The sequence below is a fragment of the Xiphias gladius genome, chromosome 7, assembly GCF_016859285.1.
Source record: "Xiphias gladius isolate SHS-SW01 ecotype Sanya breed wild chromosome 7, ASM1685928v1, whole genome shotgun sequence".
Lineage (NCBI taxonomy): Eukaryota > Metazoa > Chordata > Actinopteri > Istiophoriformes > Xiphiidae > Xiphias > Xiphias gladius.
In genome coordinates this window covers 2382522-2405047 of record NC_053406.1, presented here as the reverse complement: position 1 = coordinate 2405047, position 22526 = coordinate 2382522, and the positions used below count along the sequence as shown (strand labels likewise).

At 39.0% G+C, this 22526-nt stretch overlaps 1 protein-coding gene across 5 annotated transcripts in view; it reads right to left on the bottom strand.

Moving 5' to 3' along the window:
* Positions 1-404: 404 nt before the first annotated feature.
* Positions 405-22526, bottom strand: part of pipox (pipecolic acid oxidase) — a 42143-nt gene continuing 20021 nt past the window's right edge. For 3 of the 5 annotated variants that reach the window (XM_040130939.1, XM_040130940.1, XM_040130941.1), the window contains 3 exons: positions 14942-15091; positions 12752-12827; positions 405-2500 (listed from right to left, as the gene is read on the bottom strand). In XM_040130939.1, coding sequence (XP_039986873.1) covers positions 2370-2500; positions 12752-12827; positions 14942-15091 — 357 coding nt within the window. In that variant the 3' untranslated portion in view covers positions 405-2369. Of the gene's footprint in view, positions 2501-3349; positions 3513-12751; positions 12828-14941; positions 15092-22526 lie in introns of all 5 variants that reach the window. The other 2 variants (XR_005707767.1, XR_005707766.1) reach the window with 2 other exon arrangements.

Here is a 22526-nt window from a genome sequence, read left to right as displayed (position 1 = left end):
TGTTTAATATACTTCTAATTCTTGCAATTTGCATAATGTTCCTTTGCTATCCATCTGAAGTCACTTAGAGGCAAGGGAGCAAATGGCTCACTGATCTCTGCCATTTCGCTGCATAATTTTCCCATTCCTGCTGATGGCCTTGGTTGGCATCCACTGTAATAGGCCATCTGATTAGTGATTTAAATGTTTACCAGTACATGGAGAAACAGATCTAGGCATAGGCCACCTCTGAAACCTAAGAATGCAGTTGGCCTCATAGCGAAATGGCTTGACAGCTTATGTCTTTTTAACCATGTACTTAGTTAGCAAGGTGGTGAATGCTGGGAAGGCAGTGAGATTTACAGATGCATGAAATCATACAGGACAATAAGATTATAAGTTTTTTTTAATGACTAGTTGTCACAGATGAGAAATTTTACAATTGCACAACGTTACAATCTTGTTAAAAATGGCTCATTGATCAAAATTAAAGTTCCCCTGCAGACACGTTTTAACGTATGTAAAAAATACTCAATGATTAAGATTTTGTTTAACATGGTTTTTCACATAAAAAGTAACAAAAATCTGAAAAGGGCCCACCATCGTCGCTTGCGCTACGTGGACTGGTGAGAGCGCAGTGCACATCAAAGGTGGCTATCGTTGGACAGATGGAGCCAGACATGTTTGAGCCACAGACAGACCCGGACTCAGATGAGGGGTCTGTTGCGCACCAAAATCAGTGACTAGCAGACGTACCAGGATGGTAAGTGTATTTAGCATCTTTTATTTGTTTAGGTTGTTTGTTAGCTTGTTAGCTTGTAACTGGCAGTGGCTGATAGATACTTTTGAGACTGTCATTGGTACACTGCAGTTCCATGTTGGATATACTCAGCCATGGCGTTGACTGCTTATTTCACTCATGATATGCCTTGTATCATATAAAAAACACCATATGGACATGTTAACAAGGTTAAAAACTTGATTTTCATTGGAGGGGATCTTAAAGGGAGTATTAGTTTATTGCTAGTAAATTACATTAAGTTCTTGTTGCTGTGGAGAAAAAATTAGACATCTTATTCTACAGATTGTTTCCTCTTTCATTCATTCAAATGCAAATCCGTATTATGAGAGTTACATTTCATATAGCACTGCAGATCAAGCATACTAGGTTGAACTGCACAGTATTAAAACAATTGTGAAGAATAGTGAATACTTAACATGAAAGCTCTGTAGCTCAATATGTAGCTATTAAGAATAGGTGTCCACTTCAGTAGTTCTGTATGTGTATGTGAACACAAGAAAGGTTACTCTGCAGAATCAGATTACGCAGGAAAAAAGACCGAGTATTGTCATGCACTCGGGGGAGGGCACTATAGAAATGGCACAGCTTTTTATCACGCAAATCAAGAGTTCAGTTTTGGAAACTGACTTATAGATTTCTAAAAGCTACTTTGTATCAGTTTCGGTTTTATTTGGACTTATAATTAAAATATTTTGAATACATGTTTGTACTGCTGCATGAAATGATCTCTCCTTTCATCTTACTGCACTTCTGTAAAAGCGATAATTTCTATGTCTGGTATAGCTGGTGAAATAAGGTCCCCTCTATAGCAACTACAGAAACCATCTTCTCCTGTACATGATGTTTGAAGGAATACTTAAACATTTTGGGATGTTTTTGTTTACTTTCTTGCCGGGAGTTAGATAAGAAGATTTATACCATTCTCCATACTGTCTGTATGATAAATATGAAGCTAGACCGACCTGGTGCTTAGCTTAGCTTAGTGTAAAGACTGGCTCTGTCCGAAGTTAAAATAAAACCTAAAAACAGAAAAGGCTACTTGTCATTTTTGCAATTCTGTTTTTCTATAAATTATACAAACAAGATATGTTAATAAAGAAAATTTAAAAGTGTTGGTGGGCAGTTTTTTTAAACTTTGAAAGGTTCAGGCTAGAAGTGCAGAAAGAAAGTTTTCTTTCTTCACTTCTAGTCTTCATGCTAAGCTAAGCTAATCTTTCCCGCTGCAGCTTCATATTTAGTGTACAGACATTATAGTGTTTTCAGTGTCCTCATCTCACTCTTGGCTTTCCCAAAATGTCGAACTATTCCCTTGAGAAATCAGATGACCGCAGAAAGCAGACTGTAAACCAGTAACATAACTGCATGTGAACACACTGAATGGTAAACTGCTACACAGCTGATTACACCATGTGGTAGTGGCAACAAAAACTGACTACATCAATTAATCAGCAGACAAACCATACAGTATATTCCTCGTGTGATTGTGTTTAACAGCTTAGTGCTAAATGTACAATGAAAATCTACAATCCTACATTAGTTACAAGTAGATGAGACTTCTTGATCATATGTTGATGCTCCAGTACCAGCTCTATAAAGCTGATTTGGTCTTTGCCTGGAAGCGTCTGATTCGGAAAGGTGAAAGGTCATATGAGGGCACTTGCCCCAGGCTGAGTTCACACAGAAGCTTGCCAATGATTGGTCCAAACTTGAAGCCGTGACCTGGAGAACAGAAGTGATTACAGTGGACAAAGTACATACATAAGTCATCAAACCATATCAGATGAATCAATGTCCTAATGTAAGCAAGTCCATACCCTGCACCTTGTAGTTAGCCTATAAATAGCCTGTATTTCTGGTCCTTTGTCTGATTCAGGTGATGGGTTCAAGCCCCACATGAATGAATACATAAAAGAAGAGCAAAGCTGCTGCGATGCCTGTCACTGAGCATCTATTCACTTTGGTGAACTGGGACCAAAAGCTAAATAAGGGAAATTTGTCCTTTCTCTGCATATCGGTTTCATGTGCTCAAACCCAGGAGTGAGATGAGAGAGTGTCTATTCTCAAAAATGCAGCCTGACTTTCCTTGTTGCTAAGGTCTGAGAGGCAAATTGTGAATGTCAACAGGGCTTGAGGAATTCATCTCATTGCCGTCTGACAAAGGTCTTGGAGCTCCCCTGGATTCTGCCTGGCTTTGAAGTCATAAAAGCTTGACTCTGACAGTTTGGCCACGTGAATTTTCATCTCGCCAAAGAAGGAGAACAGAAAACCTCAATAGATAGCCAAGCCCACAGGGTGACTTTGTAGCCATGGCAACCCCCCCCAGCACTTGCTTTAAAGCACTTGTGTTGGGCTTTGATGACAAATGCACGTAGTGAAGGAGGGGGAGGAAGGCAACACACTTTTTTTTCTCTATTATGGAGCCCAGTGAACCTCTCTAATATGGCTCTGAGCTTCTTTACTGCTGCTGCAGAGAAACTAGAGAATGAGCACATACAGTACAGATAATAATTAACCATACCAACATGGATAACTAACCCAGTAATTAAACTCATATATTGTTATATTTACCATATTTACCATATTTTCATTTCCATCCAAGTAATGACACCAGTGTAGTGCAGTCCACCACTTCAGCCCAAATTGAAATATTTAAACTATTGGATGGATACCCATGAAATTCGGTACCGACATTCATGGTCCCCAGAGGATGAATCGTGCCATCTTTGGTGATCTGTTGAGTTTTCATTAAGTTAATTCAAGTCAACATCTCAATTTTGTTTATGCCTAAATTCTTACAAAAGCTGTATTTATTTTTTTCTGTTAGCTTGCCAGCACACTCTAAACTAATTAAGTGAACATGGTAAACATTATACCTACTAAACAGCAGTATGTTCGTTTCTAAGTGCTATACGAAGGCAACTGGACTTGCTTGAGGTTCTTGAAGACATTTCACCTCTGATCTAAAAGGCTTCTTCAGTTCTGAACTGTACAGTCCTGCCAATGGTCTCACATAAGTCCACTGATCTACAGGTGGTGGTAATACACCAAGATATGCTGCAATGCATCAACAAAGGAAGGGAAGAAGTAGATTGCTAGAAACACATTTGTTAAAAGTAGACACAATGCATATTGGTGAGTTATACTGAAAGCAAACATAACCTTTCTCTGCAAGAAAACAGGATACCTTTACCTTGGGAATCTTTGCCATCTCTGTGAATGTTATAAAAATTATAATACACTTTTATGAAATTAATATTCAGGGGAAAATTGCAGAGGCACTATTTCACACACAATTAGTTTGACTACCGTTTAATTTTCATCGACTAACTGAATGGCTCATGAGATGAGATGCATCAGGATCTGGCAGATGTACAACCTCTACTAAATAATTTCCCAGGGGAAACCCTAAACAGAGCAACCGTAATTATATGGCTTCTTTAATGACTTTAGTCACAAGCAAGATACTGTATCTGGAAAACGCCTAGTCCAAATTTCCTGAAATTCACAGAGGATGATTCTCAAAGGTGGTGACTCCTATGGCCTGTCCTCTGGGAAAAAGATTGTCATTACATTTCTGAGCATGATCATGCTGCCCAGAAAATAACCCTCTCATTCATTCCCGTATGCCACCCTCACCCATCTTTGACACACCGCAAGGTAGAGCATAACCCTGCAAAATATCTACACAGAAAATTGGGGCAGTGCATGCTGCTAGGGCTATGGCTATGCAGCACCCTCCATTGAACAAAATGGCCTCATCTAGCAAATTGTTGTGCTTGTATATTTGGTGTGAAAGCAGGGTCACACAAACAATCACTAAGTGTAAGGCTCTAGGAATAGCAAAATCATTAGTATGTTATTCATTTGTTCAACATTTCGTATTGTGAGTCTTTTTTGTGAGAGTTTTGGTCCTGTTATCCTTCTCCTCTGCAAGCAGAGAATTGTGAGCAGGATATTTATTTCAGATATAATTAGGTAAAGGACATGACTGCATGAAGAGATGGAAAAGTGCCAGGACACACTGAAGATAATTGTAGGAGAGGAGAGGTGTTCTTCCGCCTTTCACAATGAACAAGAACTCATTAAAAGTTAAGGATCTGTGTCCCTGGAAAATGCGGAAGGTTTGGTGTGTCCAACTAGACCCTGGGGATAGTCTGCCGCTCTGAACACTGTGTGAGCACATTAGGCATGGCTGATAGCAGTTCACTATGTGAACTATAGACTCACCAAGCACTATATTAAGAATTCATATACACCTGTTTATCCATGCAATTATCCAATCAGCCAGTCATGTGGCAGCAGTGCAATGCATAAAATCATGCAGATGGATGTCAGGAGCTTGACGCAGGTGCTAGACGGGGCAGGTTTGAGTATTTCTGAAACTTCTGATCTCTTGGGATTGTCACCACTCTCTATAGTTTACTCCATATGGTGCAAAAAACAAACATCCAGTGAGTGACAATTCTGCGGATGGTAAAGCAAGACGATGAGAAAGGTCAGAGGAGAACGGCCAGACTGGTTGGATTTGACAGAAAGGCTGCGGTAACTCAGAGAACCACTCTTTACAACTGTGAACTACAACAGCAGAGGTTCCTCTCCTGTCAGCCGGAAACAGAAATCTGAGACTGCAGTGGGCACAGGCTCACCAACAGTTGAAGACTGGAATAACATAGCCGAATCTGGATTTCTGTGGAGGTACGCAGACGGTAGGGTCAGAATTTGCTGTCAACTGCATGAATCCATGGATACAGCCTGTCTTGTGTCAACAGTCCAGTGGTGGTGGTGTAATGGTGTGGGGAATGTTTTCTTGGCACACTTTGAGAGAAAAAGTTATCCACAATCTATTCTGCACGGCAAGAGAGGTTCCTGCAAGCTACAAAAGGTTAGTTTCTCCTTTCAAATACAGCAGCTTCAGACCCAGTGACTTAGTCAATCAATCTCCCAGGTGTTTTAAACTTGTTCAACTGACAGGTGCATGGCGGTGCTCTACTAACAGTAGGTTAGTAACTGTGGTTTTGCCCCCTGATTTGACCACTCACCAACATGATCAGCAATTGGAGTTGCAGCAGTGGCTGTGACACACAGTCCATGGAGGTGATTAAGGTAAACCTTAAGAAAAGAGCCGGGTGTGAGGCGTGTGGCTCACAGACACGGTGGACACATACTAGAAAGCCAGCGGATTGTCTCCAGCAGCCACGACTGAGCTGGAATGCGATGCAGATGTTTGCTGTGGAAATTGCAGGTAATGTTTGCATTCAATTACTGGATAGTTAGTTTGTATTTCAAGGTAAAGTCATGGCTTTACTAAACAAACTTTCTGATTGGTCAAAACTGGTACCAAGCCATGTTTTAATCATGGTTGAAAAGTTATGTCTGACGGCAGGTTTTGTTGCACTTTGGTGCAGAACATAGGTAGACTGCCAGTTTTGTCAAAAACAAGTCCGTTTTTGTTTCATATTTGTTCCTATTTGGTAATATTGTGGCCACAGGTAAACCCACCTCAGATTGGTGGAGTGCAACAGTAGAGTCACACTCTCCAGTCTCCTTTTAAAAAACATGTCAACTTGGAGCGATTGTTGAGTTTGTATTAACAGCATCAACAGAAAATTAAAACAGGAGTAATGCAAGTCTGTTTCAGATAAGGGTCTGATTCCTGTCCGACAAATCCGTCTTTGACTGTGATGTCATTCCTCTATCCCACAGTGATCACAAACGTAGTGTACCGCTGGAGCTTTTTATGTCTGGACTTGAAAAAAATGCTCACATTCAAAGCTCTTCATACAGTCTCCTCTGTGCTGCACACTGAGCATTGGGCTGCTTGGCTCCATGCTCTCCCTGGGTGAGGAGGAACAAGTGATGCTGATTCATTTGGCTGCTGTTGCTGCTGTTTTTTGTGCTGGCACTTATCAACACACATCTGGTGTACAGTGTATTTTCTGTCCTTTGTCTTGTTAAGATTTGGAGATTTTCATTTTGACATCAACATTTTCTACTTGACTCCATCGACTTAAAAACACCAACACTTTTTTTGTTATTGTTTTCTTTTGACTATCTTTATGGTATTTTGCCCTTGATAAATGATTGTAAAGATAAGAGCAACATTCAGTTCATGTGTTAATAGTCCACCAATTTGGTCTAGACTGAAATATCTCAACAACTTTTTGATGGATTGCCTAATATTTGGTACAGACATTCAGTGCTCCCAGAGGATGAATTAAAATGACTAATGAGTAATCCTAATATTTTCAATTCTCCCTTTTACAGTGACTGAATTGCTGCGGCAGCTCATTTTCATTCTACTTTGTTACTATATTGTCAGTTGCTTTTTTTAACTTCGGCTTTAACCGTGGTGTGTGCCGACATTCCTTGCGGGTGGACTCTGACACTGTCAGTAATGTTCTTCCTTCTTCCATTCTAAACGTGGATGAAATGGTACCTTGTTTGGATTATGAAATAAAGTGGAGGACAGTTCCTCCTGTTTGAATCCTATGAGTTACTTAAGCGATTATATCAAATTTATTAATTTTTTCTATAATTTTAGTCTACCTGGATCAACTGCTACTTACTGTCCAGTTACAAGACTGCTTCCATTAATGTGATCGCTCCAGCTGAAAACCTGAACATTATCAGTCCAGACAAAATATGGCCCCAACCAACCCCTAACAAACATGGAAAATTGACTATCTATGTTTAGGTTGCAAAATGCTTAAAGTAGGGGTAACAGAGAATGAGATTCAGCTTAATGAAAGACATAATGGATATACTGTATGTGTGGAAAATGCCTTCTGAAAAGGCAACCAAGGATGACTCAGCTAAAGGGGGATGTACTAAGGCTGCCTGACCTGAAACAAAAAACTGAATTTCTTACCCGCTTCACAGACATTGCTGCTTCACAGGTAAACGTATTGCAGATTGAAATTCCTCTGCCATCCACGGAAATTATGTTCCTGACAAACGGTCAATCCAGTTCTGTACAGTGGTGTGTGCTGGTGATTCAGCCCCTGCTGGGACGATTTCTGATCCAGCATCTCTAGAGGCAACAGTCCATTTTCTCCCCACAAACTTCCAAAGCCGGTGTCCCCCATCCAGTGACAGCAGTAGTGAACAGCCCTTAGCCGTAGGCTGTGGCAAATCATAACACACTACCCTGTTCAAATACCTTGTCCTCAGATCACTGGACCCTGGTTCAGACAAGATATCAAGGCAGCTTTAACAGATATCCAGCTGAGGAACAGGTTCTCTGTTCTGAATGAGCTTAAGAGCTCTTGCTTGATGACTAATTTTCGCTCAGTCTAACCACCACCAAAGTTCTCTGCCGACTACCCACTGAAGAGATCCCTGCAGAGTTCGACCTCCAGGAAGGCTGGTGCTCAGCCCATGGCTAGCCACTGTGTGCAAACCACAACACATGTGGTAGCCAGGCACCTGTGCTCAGTCCATGTCCCATTTCCACCTTAATCATAAGTGATTCCATCATCAGATACGTGAAGTCAAAATAATCATAAACCTGTTGCTTCCCTGGTGCAAAAGTACTGGACATTGCAGCCAAACTTCCAGGCATTTTTGCTGAGAACCCTGACGTTGGTGTCAATGTTGGTACAAACGACATCTCTTGGTGGGAGTTGGAGCTGCTGAAGAAAGATTTTGATCTTCTACTTAATATTCTTAAACATACTAACAGGTGTGTGTTAATCCCTGATCCACTTTTCACGGCGGACAGAGGCTTGGAGCGTTCTCCAGATAATTGAGCTGAAACACTTGGTTGTCATCTACGTGCAAAAGTCTCAGTCTGCACTTTGTTGACAACTGTTTTATACTATCAAATGCCTTAAGCACGATCGAGCCCAAGCCCTTTGACCAATAGTTCCACTCAGATTAATTTCTCAAAGGCCATGGGCTATACCTCCCTAACCCCGCTCCCCCCATTCCAGTCAGCATATCTGTAATAATGACTGCTAGATGCTCAACCAGGTCTTTTTCCCAGAAGAGCTTCAAATTACCCTCTACTACCAATTCAAATAACCGAATCCACTATCCAAATCCTGTAATAAGAAAACTATTCATTTTAACTCATCATCACTCCGTTTTTATGACCGAAACATGGCTAATACCTGGTGACAGTAGCACCCCGGGAGAGATTAGTCCTCCTAGCAACAATCATCTAAATATTTCTAGGTCTACCGGTCGTGTTGAAGGTTTGGTTGTAATTTTTAATAGTGACTATTTTAATTGCAGACTTCTACCCAATGATACTTCACTAATTTACAGACCTTTTAAATTTCAGTGCTTTTATTTTAGAATTTTCTGAATTAGTGTCTGTTTTAGTAGCTAAATCTGACAACATTCATACCTGCTGCCCCACAAAGGAAATGGCTATTGATTTATTGCACATTATTGACTCCTCCAATCTTACATAGTACATTACAGAACCTATGCACGTTCATACTCTTGCTCTAGTTCTAAAATCAGGTCTGCCTATCTAGTATTTTCATATTAGTGGCTTTAATTTATCAGATCACTCGCCTATTGTCTTTACCCTTTAGGTGTTCTCCTAAATCACCTCTGCCCACTGTATTACTCCTTCCACTGCAGGAAAGTTCTCTGATGTTTCTAAGGATTCTTTACCATCATCCTGCTCTGTGGCTCCCTCCTCTGGTTTGGGCACAGAACAGCTGCTGCAGAATGTTTAACCCATTAAGATCGGATGCAACATATGCGGTTATATCCCTTTAAGACCGGGTGCAATGTTTGCATTTTAGAGCCAGATGCGACGTAGGTGTGTTTTATATGATTATGATTTTCAGTTCAGTTAAATTTTGTTTTTTAATTATTTTTTTTAATGTTGATGAATATTAAAGCAAAGACAATGATTGACAATAAAAGACAAAGGTTTAAGCTCTCAAATGGTTTTTATTTCATTTTTGTATCTGCTTCAGAGGCTTAGAAAGAAAGGTTTTAGTGAATGCTTACAATTCTATCAAGTTTTCCAGAAAAACCTCAGGTTTTATGAGATTGTTTTCAAATAATGCTTAGGTGTTAAAATGCTCTTTTAGAGAGTGCCTTTCATGCACCTTAAAGCAACTGAAATTTGAATGAAATTTGACAATAAATAAAAAAACCAAACTTAGATCCAACTGTACTCCGAAACTTGTAGCCTATCTCAAAATTACTATTCCTATCCAAGTTGTCTTCTTACAATTTCTCCCATTCAACCAATCGGTTTTCAAGGTGTGTCACAGTACTGAGTCAGCTCTGCTAAGTGTAACAAATGATATATTACTGTCGCTAGACTCTGGAAACCGTGCCATTTTCATTTTGTTGGACCCCTCTGCCGCCTTTAATACAATTGACCATCCCATACTCTTGGTGCCTCTCAAACATGCTGTAGGCATTCAGGGCAAGGCTCTTGACTGGTTTACATCGCATTTGCAACATAGATCAGTATCAGATAAAATGAACATTTTCTCATCATCTTCTGCTAATGACTCCTTTGGTGTACCACAAGGCTCCATTTTAGGCCCTTTACTATTCTCATTGTATACAATCCCATCTGGGTCTGTTTTTAGAACACACAACATCCTTTACCACTGCTGCGCTGACAATATGCAACTATTTCCCCTTGGAAACCAAATTAAGTGCATAATCTACAGTCTTTTTTAAGTTGTCTTTAAAATGTAAATTTCTGGATGACCAGAAATTTTCTTCAGCTAAATGAGAGTAAAACAAAGGTCCTTATTATTGGTTCTCAGAAGTTCCCTAATGGTTTAGCCAATGCTTTTGGCCCACTATCTTCAAATATCTGTACACATGCCAGAAATCTAGGAATCATTTTTGATTGTGTGTTAAAATTTTAAAAACTCTATTGTCAGCCGTAGCGTCTTCCACATTAGGTTGCAGCTTATTCTAAATGTGGCAGCCAGAGTCCTCACTAGTACCAGGAAGAGAGACTACATTTCAAGTTCATTTTAAGGGTCTTTTATTTGTTTTTTAAATTATTGGATGGTGTGGTGGCAAATATCTGATCTCCTCATCCCACTTTCTATATCCAGACTCCTCAGATCCTCTGATCAACTTCCCTGTTCCACACTTCCACAGTCCAAATCTGAGGGTGATAGAGCCTTTTCCATTGCCGCTCCCAGACTTTTCTAAATTGTTTGACTTTACTTGAACTGGACTGAACTGTGAAACCTTTTCTCCTGCTGGATCGATATTGTTTGTTTTGAATTAAGTAAACTAAGTTCTTTGCTCTACTTGGGCTCAGATATGGACACAGTGGGTTGCATCACCTACAAAAAGCCAAAAAACAACGGATATACAATTATGGCCGATACAGGTGGGAGCAAGCCTTTTCAGAAAAAGACGAGTCTGGTTAAAGAATTACCCATATTCCAAAGCAAAAAAAAAAAATGTCTGCAAAGATTGCTCCCTGTTGGAAGTGCGACAGGTTATTCCCTTAAATTATGAACTTGTCTTGTAAGTCTCTGGAGATGACCTCTGTGTTGTGAAGATTGCACAAATAAAAGCATGCTACCTGACAGCTGTGGAGTGGGAGTAGCAACAATGTTGTCTCATCCTCGAGATCTTTAAAGAGGAAACTGATAAAGAAGAATTTCATAGATAGAAAAATCTCACATCAAGAAAAGAGGTAAAATCAGTTTGGAAAGTTGAAACCAACTGTTCAGGCTTTTCACAAGGGGAAGGGAGAATGACGATCCTGACATTAAGTTCCATATTAATCATCCGAACATCCACCCAGCTTACCCTTGTGTTTATTCAGTTGGTTCAGCGCTGGCTGTTGCTGCCCACCAGGTTGCTTTATTACGGCATCATCTTTGGTCAACTCAACCCATTTCAGTTGGAAACCACAAAGGATTATAAAAAATTTGGATGGGATCTTTTCCCAGAGAGCAGACTGTTTATGCTGGATATACTGACCTTCTATGACTGACTGACTGTGTCGGGTTGTGTGTGTGTGCCGATGCTCCTTGTTACGAGTTGACTTGGATACCATGAGTTAATGTGCTTTTTCCTTCCTTCTAAGCGGGTGGATGAAATGAACTTTTAGCGGTTCTGATACCTTGTTCGGAATATGAAATGATCTGAAGTGGACTTGAAACCCTTTCTCCTGCTGGACTGATTTTGTTTGTTTGAATTAGGTTAACTGAGTTCTTTGGTCTACTGAGATACGGATGATCATACACACATTCAAACACCCACACACGCACACTCATCTGTTCCTAATTGATTTGTACAGTGAACAAATATATCCCGAGTTGATAATGTAAAATACTGTTTGTCTGTTCACAAGCAGAGTTTTGCGTTAGCATTTTGAAACAAAAGAGCTCTTGAGTTGAATTTTTTTGTTCGGTATATACTCCATGCATCCTTTGACTGTTGTGTGACCTAATTAACTTTTGTCAGGGCAATTCCTAGCTAGCATTCCATTAAAAAAAAAGGAAAAGAAGAAAAAAAGGAAATAAAATTACCAAGAAATGGTAACAAGATGTACTGTAAAGACTTTGGTGATCCTCTAACTTTTCATCTAACGCCATCATGAGGTCAAACTTTAATTTGTCCAATACTTTGATTTACAGTAAAGTGCCTTGAAAAACTAATATAATTTCCATCAGCCTCAGCTGAACTTTATATTTAGTGCTAATTGGCAAATGCTAGCATGCTAACATTCTAAATTATAGTTGTGAACATGGTCAATATTACATGTTACACATCAGCATGTTAACTTTGGCACTAAACATGTTAGCGTTTAGCGCAAAGCACCACTATGCCTACATCCAGTCTCACAGAGTGGCTAGCATGGCTGGAGGCACTTAGTCTGGTTTATATAACAGTATGGCTCTGATGCAGTGTTTTCATAATCCATCCTAACACACATGTGGCTCATCATAATGATCCCTCACATAGATTGTCTTTCATTTGGTTTGAGTTGTTTTGTGTTGTATTGTGTTGTACCTGAGAATCCTGCTCCAATCACAATGTTACTGTAGGTGGGGTGGCAGTCCAGCACAAAATGACGGTCAGGCGTTAGCTGCAAACACAACAACAAACATGAAGAGCCAGCAAAGTTCAAAATTAAATGACAGGGTCCAGATTCTTGGAGAAACTGATACACATTGACCCAGCTGTTAGTTTTAGAACCTTTTGGTTTGAAAAGTATAAACCTTTTAGGTTTAGAACTACAGCTGAATTAGGATCTCAAAGATTCTGACTATTGTTGATATTCAGTAATAGCAATGCAGCTTGTGCATATTTAGTCAAGAGTGCTGCAGCCTTCTTTCTCCTGCCTCTTCATTCCTCTATATGGAGACGTGAATAGTGTGAACAGAGGAATTACAGACTGTCCTTGGAACCATTTGACAAGGATACATGCTCTCTCTCTCTACAGCCAAGTGGCCTTTGGAGCTGTATCTGTCATTGTGTCGTTGTGGAAAATGTGTTTTAAAATAGGTTTAACTGCATGAAAGAATCCATCGTAGAAAACATGACCTCTGACAGAAAGCAAAATTTTACTACAACTGTGTTAAATGAGAACAGACTTAAATTACACTTGTCTCCAATCACTGGTGATGGAACAACACAATTGCTGTTAAGTGAGAAAAGAGTGTGACAATCAGGATTTTCAGTGGCATTGGACAAGGTCACAGAAATTGTTTTCCTACGGCTTCAGTATGTGATTGTTGTAAAAGCAGCTAGCTGTTTTGCTGGAGGGCAGAGCAGCTGCACAATCCCCCAGCCCTGCAAAACACACACACACACACACACACACACACACACACACACACACACACACACACACACACACACACACACACACACACACACACACACACACACAGTTCTGCATACCCTAAACAGCGGGACAGACAGCAAAATCACACTTCATAGAAAGAGTTTAAGTGGCAAATAATAAACCTCATTATTTACTGTGTTATTGATGATGCACTCCTGTTTTAAGAGAAAGACAATAGGACTAAAAATCTAGATCCCTACAAGTGGCTCCAAGAGGCTGCAATGTTTATTACGATATGAGCATGATGGACAGAACCAACAACATGCTGAAAATTTAGCTATGTTTGTCTTCCAGAGCTGGGGTGAAAACTGCAAGAAAATGTCATGGATTTAAATGGGGTCCTCTCGGGAGCATTAATGTTATTTTAATATTTTTCGAGTACATGTGGAAATCTTGCAAACTAAAAATGAAAAACATTAAACATCAACCTCAGTGTACCATTAATATCCACAAAAAATGTGATTAGTTTTTGATAACTCTGATGTAACAGTCACATAAAAACATTTAAAATATTCAGCATGTATAACTTTTAAAGAGCCATTTGTATGAATTACAGTATTTGTATATATTTAACATGACTATTGAAGAATTATTTACACATCAATAAATATTTATAGAAATTATTTTGTAATGTTAGAGGATTGGGTGCAACCCTGTCTCCAGAAATCATGTTTACATACAACTAAACTGCAACAGCAAATGCATTTTGAAATCTTGTTTTTAGGAGACAGGGTTGTTGAGTATGGTTAAGTGTGATTTGTGTGTAATTTGATTTGTATATGAAAAAATCCGGCTGTTAAGCTGTTTCTGATCACAGAAATCCAGTTGTAATTATTAATCTAGCTTGAAAAGGAAGAATAAACCCTTGTATTACTTCTGGAGTAAAAAGCAAGTGCCCCTGTGTTCTTTTCACAGAGAACACTTTGGGGGACTGTTGCTAAGCCTACAAAAAAATTACCTGTCATACTATATATGTTCATTTTTAATTGCTAAAATTTCATTTTTTTTGTGTTATGTAATTCCTGAATCTTAAACCAGAAAAACTGGTTACTATATGATGTCTTTTAATAAACAAGATAGAGATATTAAATGTTTAGTTTCTGCTCTTCGGTCAAATGAGTAAAATGATATTTAGACCCCTTTGAATCACCATTAGCTTTTGCCTTAAATAAAAGTATCATTAAATGTATCATTAAAAAGTGTTGCCAGGGACCTATTTGTTGAATTTTCCAACACTTCTTGACGAACTGCAGATAACTTCAAATTGCTTTACCTTTTCAGGCTTAAATCTCAACACTTTGATGGATTAGGATGACCATTATACCACAGTCATTTCAAGTGTCGATACTTACTGTATACAAGCAGTTCTCCACCACTGCAGGTTCAGGGAGCAGGCCAGGTAAACAGCGGGCAATGTAGCGTTGGAGAATGTCAATATCAGACCTGTCTGTCTGCTTGTCTCTCTGGTCTGGGTCTGTCTTGCTGCCCATATGGTAGCATATCTACACACAGGATTACATCATCAATATTATTTCTATATGAACCACTAAAAGCTTGGCAGCCCTGCATGAACTAATAGCAGCAGCAGCAGGTCAACTTCATTCACAGTATGATATAACAACATCCAACTCTTACTGTATTTTGTAAGGTGTATATTTTGGTATTGGTTGAATTTCTATAGTTTTATGTTTTTGCATGCTTATATTTACTTATGGCATAAATCGTCCTCAAGCGCACGTCCACTGCAAACCAATTCCTATTCAAAAGAGCAGGTACAGCATGCGCTCTTTACTTTGTTTACCATTCAGCCTTGACAGAAAGCAAAGAACACCATCACCAAGAAAACTTATCTGATCTCTTCACTGAGGGTGGAGAGCAAAAGTACTCACATCTGTATAATCTAACTATAAATGGAAGAATCTCTGTCTGTCTGTCTGTCCTTCTATTTTCTCGGCAACCACTCATCTGATCGACTTCAAACCCCACTTGTATTGTTGAGGACCTAGGAAAGTGCAGTGTCAACTGTAAAGGTTTTTGGATAAGCTATTCTTGAGAAAGATAAAAAGAAATATTAAACGACAGTCGCTTCGGGCTGGGGTGACTCATCCACATAACCAACATCACTGATTAGGACAACGATGCGTCGCAAAGGAGGATGCGCCCAGTCAAAGCATGGCCTCCCCGGAGAACAAGCTGCAGCTAAAAAACCTTCCACAGGATCATCTAAAGGGTGGGAGTATTGTAGACAGAGACCAAGGCCCTGCAAATTGCAAATGGCTTATCACAGCAATACAAGTGCTATGCACGTTCACGTGAAGCAAAAGCATCCCTGAGTGCTTTGTTTAAGATGCAGTGACAACAAGACAGCACCGTTTTGTTTACTTTTTATCCCCACCCAAGCATAATATATTAGGAATATTAATAGAGGGAACAAGTAACTCCTTCACCACTGCTGTTTTAGTAACGTAACATTATGCCATGCGTCATCTAACATTGTTATTCCGCCATTGTAGATTTTCTGTTTCCTTTAATGGCCATGTATGAGTGAGAAAATGGATTAAACTAACTTTAAATCGTTTCAGATATTTTTCTTTGCTGATTCAAAAGTACTTTTGTCAGTGATTGTCTTAACTACATATTATTCCAGTGATGAAACAAATCCGTGTCATACCCATTTTAAGTTTAAGTTTTTCCGTAAAAATACGGATTCCCCAGTTCATGGAAAGGGCTACTATGACTGTGACACGGTAATTAAATTAATCTACATTCAATTGCCAATTTATTAGGTACACCTTGATAAAATTAATGCAGTTACAACAGCCCTGCAATAAATCCTCCCTTAATGAGGATAATAATGTTTCTGTTAAATCTGTTTGAAAGGATGTTGATTTATTTTAATGGTCATTTTGGAGGCTGTAAGTTGTGGTGCTGTTGTTACACTTCGGGTTTGCTGGAGAGGAGGATTTAATATTTAAAAAAAATCCAAAAAGCAAGGCTCCCAGGGCCCCCGATGGCCAGTCTGTCTACGATGGGTTCTGTTCTACACTGTCGGTTGGAATGACTATCAATAGGTAATAAAAATCTATCTAACTTAATGCTAGCAAGTTAAATCTACATTTCTCTCTTCTCTTTTTTCAGCTGCAAAATTTATATCAAGGAAACACTGCAGCTTTTTCTTTATTCTTTTCTTAATTGAACGTGAGTCATCCCAAGCCTTATGTCAAAGATGCATGCAATCGAGTTATTGATCTAACTGTAACATTGAGACTCACAGAGATACTGTATACAGCTGGGTAACATCTGCATAATTATTGAAATTGATGTGTTTTCTAAAAACACAGCTGAGTGCTAACATATACAGACTAAAAAGTACATAGCTCTGTTTATGCAGAACTGAATAGGTTTATTTGAGAAATGAATCAAGTGAAGTTTAAAGTAGAGATAAATAAATGTAGTGAAAACAAACAAAACAAACTACTCTGCATCATTTTCTTTCAAATTACAGTAGGTTAAATGGTTGAAATACAGGGATCTTACAGTGATCATGGTTACAGTGATCAACTGTTTATTTGGATCAAAAAGCTTGGTACAGAATCATTCCTATACAAATGCAGTTTAAATAATTTTCTTATAGTAATCAAGTAGTCCGCTTACATTGTTCGTTTTGGGTCTTTTTCATAAATGACAACATATGGAAAAATAATTTAAAACTGTTTTAACCTACTACTGCAAGCTGTCATATTCTTAGGTTAACTTTCTTACGAGGTTTTTCAACTGCCAAAGTGTGTAACAACTGTCCCTGCCAACACTACCAACATAAGTTCACCACGTGCGAGTGTGTACGTGCACTTGCTGTGTGCACTTGCGGGCTAAGTCATATCTTCCTCTACTCACACTGCTGTGGCTGAGTGAATTATTTTGCCTGCCTGATCCTGCTCTGCTTGCACTTTGGGACTTGGGACAAACAGCAGGTATGTTACCTGAGTGGAGTGTAATGTTTTCACCCTCACCATTCAGACAAAGCTTTGAACATTGGAGGGCCACAGCATAGTTTGTTATTTTATCATTAAATCAGTAAATAGAGAAAATGTCTCTTTCATTACGTTATATTCATGTAATAAATATACAAATGTCAATTAGATGCTAATCTGCATGAGAAAAAAAAAGAAAAAGAACATATTAGGATATAATGATCACCTGCTTATAGGGATCAATTTGACAGGGACAGGACATGATTACTTTAAGTGGTTTCCTCTGTAATGGACATAAAGTTGCTTTGGTGACTGTGTCTCCGGGTGAATAATATGATGTGGCATCACCATCTGTCCCCCTCTCTCTTCTATGCATGTGGTCTGCTATTAGGCTGTGAGCTCCTGCTGGCCTGCCATAATGCTTGAAATAGGGATGTGTCATCAAGCCCAGCACAACTCCCACAGCTAATCTGATGTTGAGATAGGACATATTGCATTTTACAGTTGACTTTGCAGCACTGTTTTAGTTTCCGAGTGGATGGCAACTGTACCCCTGTGGCAACATGGTTCTTAACAGCAACATTCCAACCAAATTGTGCACAAATCCTTCTCTGTTTTTTAACTGAGCATTTCTAATTAATGGATTTTTCTGTTTCTATAGGGTCATCTATGGGTGAGCAGGGTTAAATAAATTATTATTATGTACTTCTGAATTTTAAGTACAAAGTCTATGTTAATTAGTATTAATTCTAATTAACAAATAATACATAAACATGAAAAATACTGCGAATTGAAATGTATTGTATAACATATATAGTGCCTATAAAAAGTATTCAGCCCCCTTGGAAGTTTTCATGTATGACTGTCTTTTTTGACACTGATCAACAGGAAAAACCCTCTATGAAGTGATCTAAATTCATTGCAAATCTACAGTACAAATCAATGGAGTCTACAAGAAACCTGCTACTTGAGAGAAGATTTGTTTTCCAGCAAGACAATCAGCCCAAGCCTAAAGCCAAAGCGACATAAGAATGGTTTCAAAACAGCAATGTTTATGTCCTGGAGTGTCACAGTCAGCGTCATTCTCAATCCAATCGTAAATTTGTGACTGAAATTAAGAAAGGATGTTCGCTCACAATCCCCGTACAACCTAACAGAGCTTGAACGGCTATGTAAAGAACAATGGGAAGCAAGACTAGATCTAAACATAGTATATGGCTCGACCCCCCTTTATCTGTTTGCTTCTCTCCTACTCTCTGTGCTCACATACACAGTATTTTAATAGACATGATTTCCCATTAAAGCTGTTCTCATTTACATGTGTTTCTGTTTCTGTTGTCAGACAATGGAACAAGTATGAAATAGTGACTGAAACGCGGGCCATTAAAACTACATGTTAACCAACAGTCACTTCCAAGCCATTTCCAAGCTGCTGCTCTGCTCTGCTAATATCCTAATTTTTATTACCGTGACGTCATCTGACAAAATCACCAGACACATGAGTTAAAGACAACAGCTGTGCTGTGATTTTGACTACATTTACTTTTAAAATGATTACTCAGAGAGAAAGTTAGAAACTCATTCATGTTTTTTGTCAGCTGCTGTGCGGTCAATTAAATGAGACTCATAAAGAGGTGTGCCTGCAGAGGGAAAGTCCAACCTTGCGCTCGCGGGGCAACACTGGCGACTCTCTTGTAAGGAATTAGCTAAGGTCAAAACATTTGTTGCTAGGTGCTTTTTTGAAGAAAAGTCGCTAAAAGTTCGTGAAGACTCGATAAATCTAGCGACAATGGCGCTAAGTTGGCAACACTGCCTGTAAACACACCCCCTGATGACACAATAGAAACTTTTTGTGCCTATTCATTTTGAAAGCACAATGTCCAATACTGGCGTTTATAGGGCTGGCACCGCTATTGCGGTCCAGTCAAAAATTGCAGCAATGCTGAAAGAGACCTCTCCACACAGACTCGAGGCTTTAATTGCTTTCAAAAGTGAATATTTTTGAAGTTTATATTTTTGAATAATTTAGATCCATTTGTAGTGATATATATATATATATATATATATATATATATACATATATATATACACACATAGGATATACCTATGTCTATAGGTTTCCTGACCTGGTGTGGCCTGTTCCCTCATTATTTCATGACAATTTAAGCAGATAAAAGGTGCGGTCTGGTCTAGTTGGTTCCAAGTGTTGAATTTGCACTTTGTAGCCGCTCATGTGAGCTCTCAATATGTGGTCCAAAGAAGTGTTGATGCAAATTTGGGAGGCAATCATTAAGCTGAAAAAATATATATAGTAAAGTATATTTGTCAAAGTCTACAACCAAGAGACGCCTTCATCAATATGAATACAGAGGGTTTACCACAAGGTGCAAACCACTGGTAACACTCAAGAATATAAAGGCCAGATTAGACTGTGGCAGAAAACCCCCAAAGAAGCCTGCCCAGTTCTGGAACAGGATTCTTTGGACAGATGAAACCAATATTAACTTGTATCAGAATGATGGGTTGAGAAGAGTATGGAGAAGGAAAGTAACGGCCCTTCAGCCAAAGCATACCACATCATCTGTCAAACATGGTGGAGGCAGTGTTATGGCATGGACATATATGGCTGCCAATGGAACTGGGTCACTGGTGATTATTAATGATGTGACAGCTGATAGAATTAGTAGGATGAATTCCCAAGTGTACAGGGCTGCACTATCTGCTCAGATTCAGCCAAATGTTGCAAAACTGTTAGGATGTTGCTTCACAGTACAGTTGGACAATGACCCAAAACATATTGCTAAAGCAACCCACGAGCATCTCAAGACAAAGAAATGGAATATTCTTCAATGGCCAAGTCAGTCACCTGATCTCAGCCCAATTGAGCATATTTTGACTTACTGAAGACTAAACTGAGGGCAGAAAGACCCACAAACAAGCAGCAACTGAAGGCAGCTGCAGGTTTGGCAAAGCATCTCAAGGGAGGAAATTCAGCATTTGGTGATGTCCATGGGTTCCAGACTTCAGGCAGTCTTTGACTGCCAAGGATTTTCATACAAGTATCAAAACTAATACTTATATTTATAAATATGTTGGTTTGTCCAATTACTTTTGAGCCTCCGAAAATGAGGGACTATGTACAAAAATGGCTGTAATCCCTAAACAGTTAATGTTATATTTTCCTGACGTCTGGTGCAAAGGGCTTATTTCCCCCATTTAGAAGAGTGGAGACAAATCAGAACGAAGTAACTACAATGGCACCTGTGTCAGCAGTTGTCTAGGTAAATTATTCTGTAGAATTCTAAATGAAAGAATACTAATTTCCATGAAAACACTCCATCTTGAGTAAAAATCAAATCGGCTTCCTCCCAAAACACGGCAACACTGACCCTGTATATACCCTTTACATTTTCACTATCAAACATGTACACCAGTCAAAAAATGGTAAGATATTTGCATGTATTGTTGATTTCAAAAAAGCTCTCAACTCCATTTGGGATGTAAGACTCTATCACAGACTTCTACAATGTGGTATGGGGGCGAAATATATGATGTGATTAAATTAATGTATTTGGAAAATACAGACAGCGACTGCGAAGGCCATAGCATATGATTCACATCATTTTCATACTCATCAAACCATTCAGTGACCCTTTGTGACCTGTGTGGAGGCATCTGCATTTGCTTTGTTTCTCCACTCATTTATTCAGGATTTTACTTTAATTTGTCACCCATCTGTAGGTGTGCTGTTAAAACTGGAGACAAACAAACTGAATTATTCACCCAGAGAAGAAGTGTCAGGGCTGTAATTTAGGTCTGACATTATTTAATGTGTTTATAAATGAAGTTGCTGTTTGGTTGGATCCATTTAGTGCTCCTGGCCTCAGTCTTCTAGATAAAGAAGATGAAGTCTCTGTTTTATGCTGTGATTTTTTTCTACTATTTCCTACTGAATAAGGGCTACAGCAACAGCTGGCCATAGTAGAAAAATACTGCCAGAACTCGGCCATGGCAGTAAATATGAAGAAAACTAATATCACAAATTTTCAACAAATACCAGTTCACCACAAATAATGAAATCATTGAACACTGTATGAGCTATATCTACCTTGCTATAACCATAGCATAAAGAAGTTTCAACATGGCAGTGAATCTACTAAAAGAAGAAGCTCTAAGAGCTGTAAATGCAATTAAGAGACAATTTTATTACTTCCAAATTCCAATTAAAATCTGTCTTAAAATATTTGATGGTGTTATCCTGCCCATTGTGCTATATGGTAGTGAAGTATAGGATCCACTCAGTCCACATAGCTATACCCGTTGTGATAAACAGCCAACAGAATCTCTGCATGCAGAAATCTGCAGATACATTTTACACATACAAAGAAAAACACAGACAAATGCCTGTCGAACAGAATTAGGTCGATACTCACTGATAATTAACATTCAAAAGAGAGCGCTCCAATTTTCTAAGCACCTTAAATCCAGCCCCTGAGACAACCTTCTTTCCAATGCCCTCCAAACCCAAGAGCTGAGCCCACAAGAGCCTCCTATGTCAGTTGTGGCTGAGACTAACTCCCCCCTCTAAAACTCACTCCGACAAGTCTCATAACAACACTGCTTTCCAAACTCCAATTAGAATAAACCAAATTATAACACAATGTAAACAAACCTATTTGAAACACTGCAAAGAAGAAACTAAATGCCAAAGTAGACTAGAATGTTATCTGTCCCTAAACAGAGATTATGAATTGGTAGAATATCTGTTTACTGTCAGAGATAGAAATCAGAGGCAGATCCTTACCAAGTATAGGTTCAGTGACCGCAAACTGGCAACTGAACAAGGAAGACACAACAAATCATAGCAAAAAAAAAGAAAACAGAACATGCGGTCAATGTTTGACAGGTGAGGTTTGGACAGGTTTGCTCCTAAAATGTAAATCATTCAATGAAATAACTAACATTT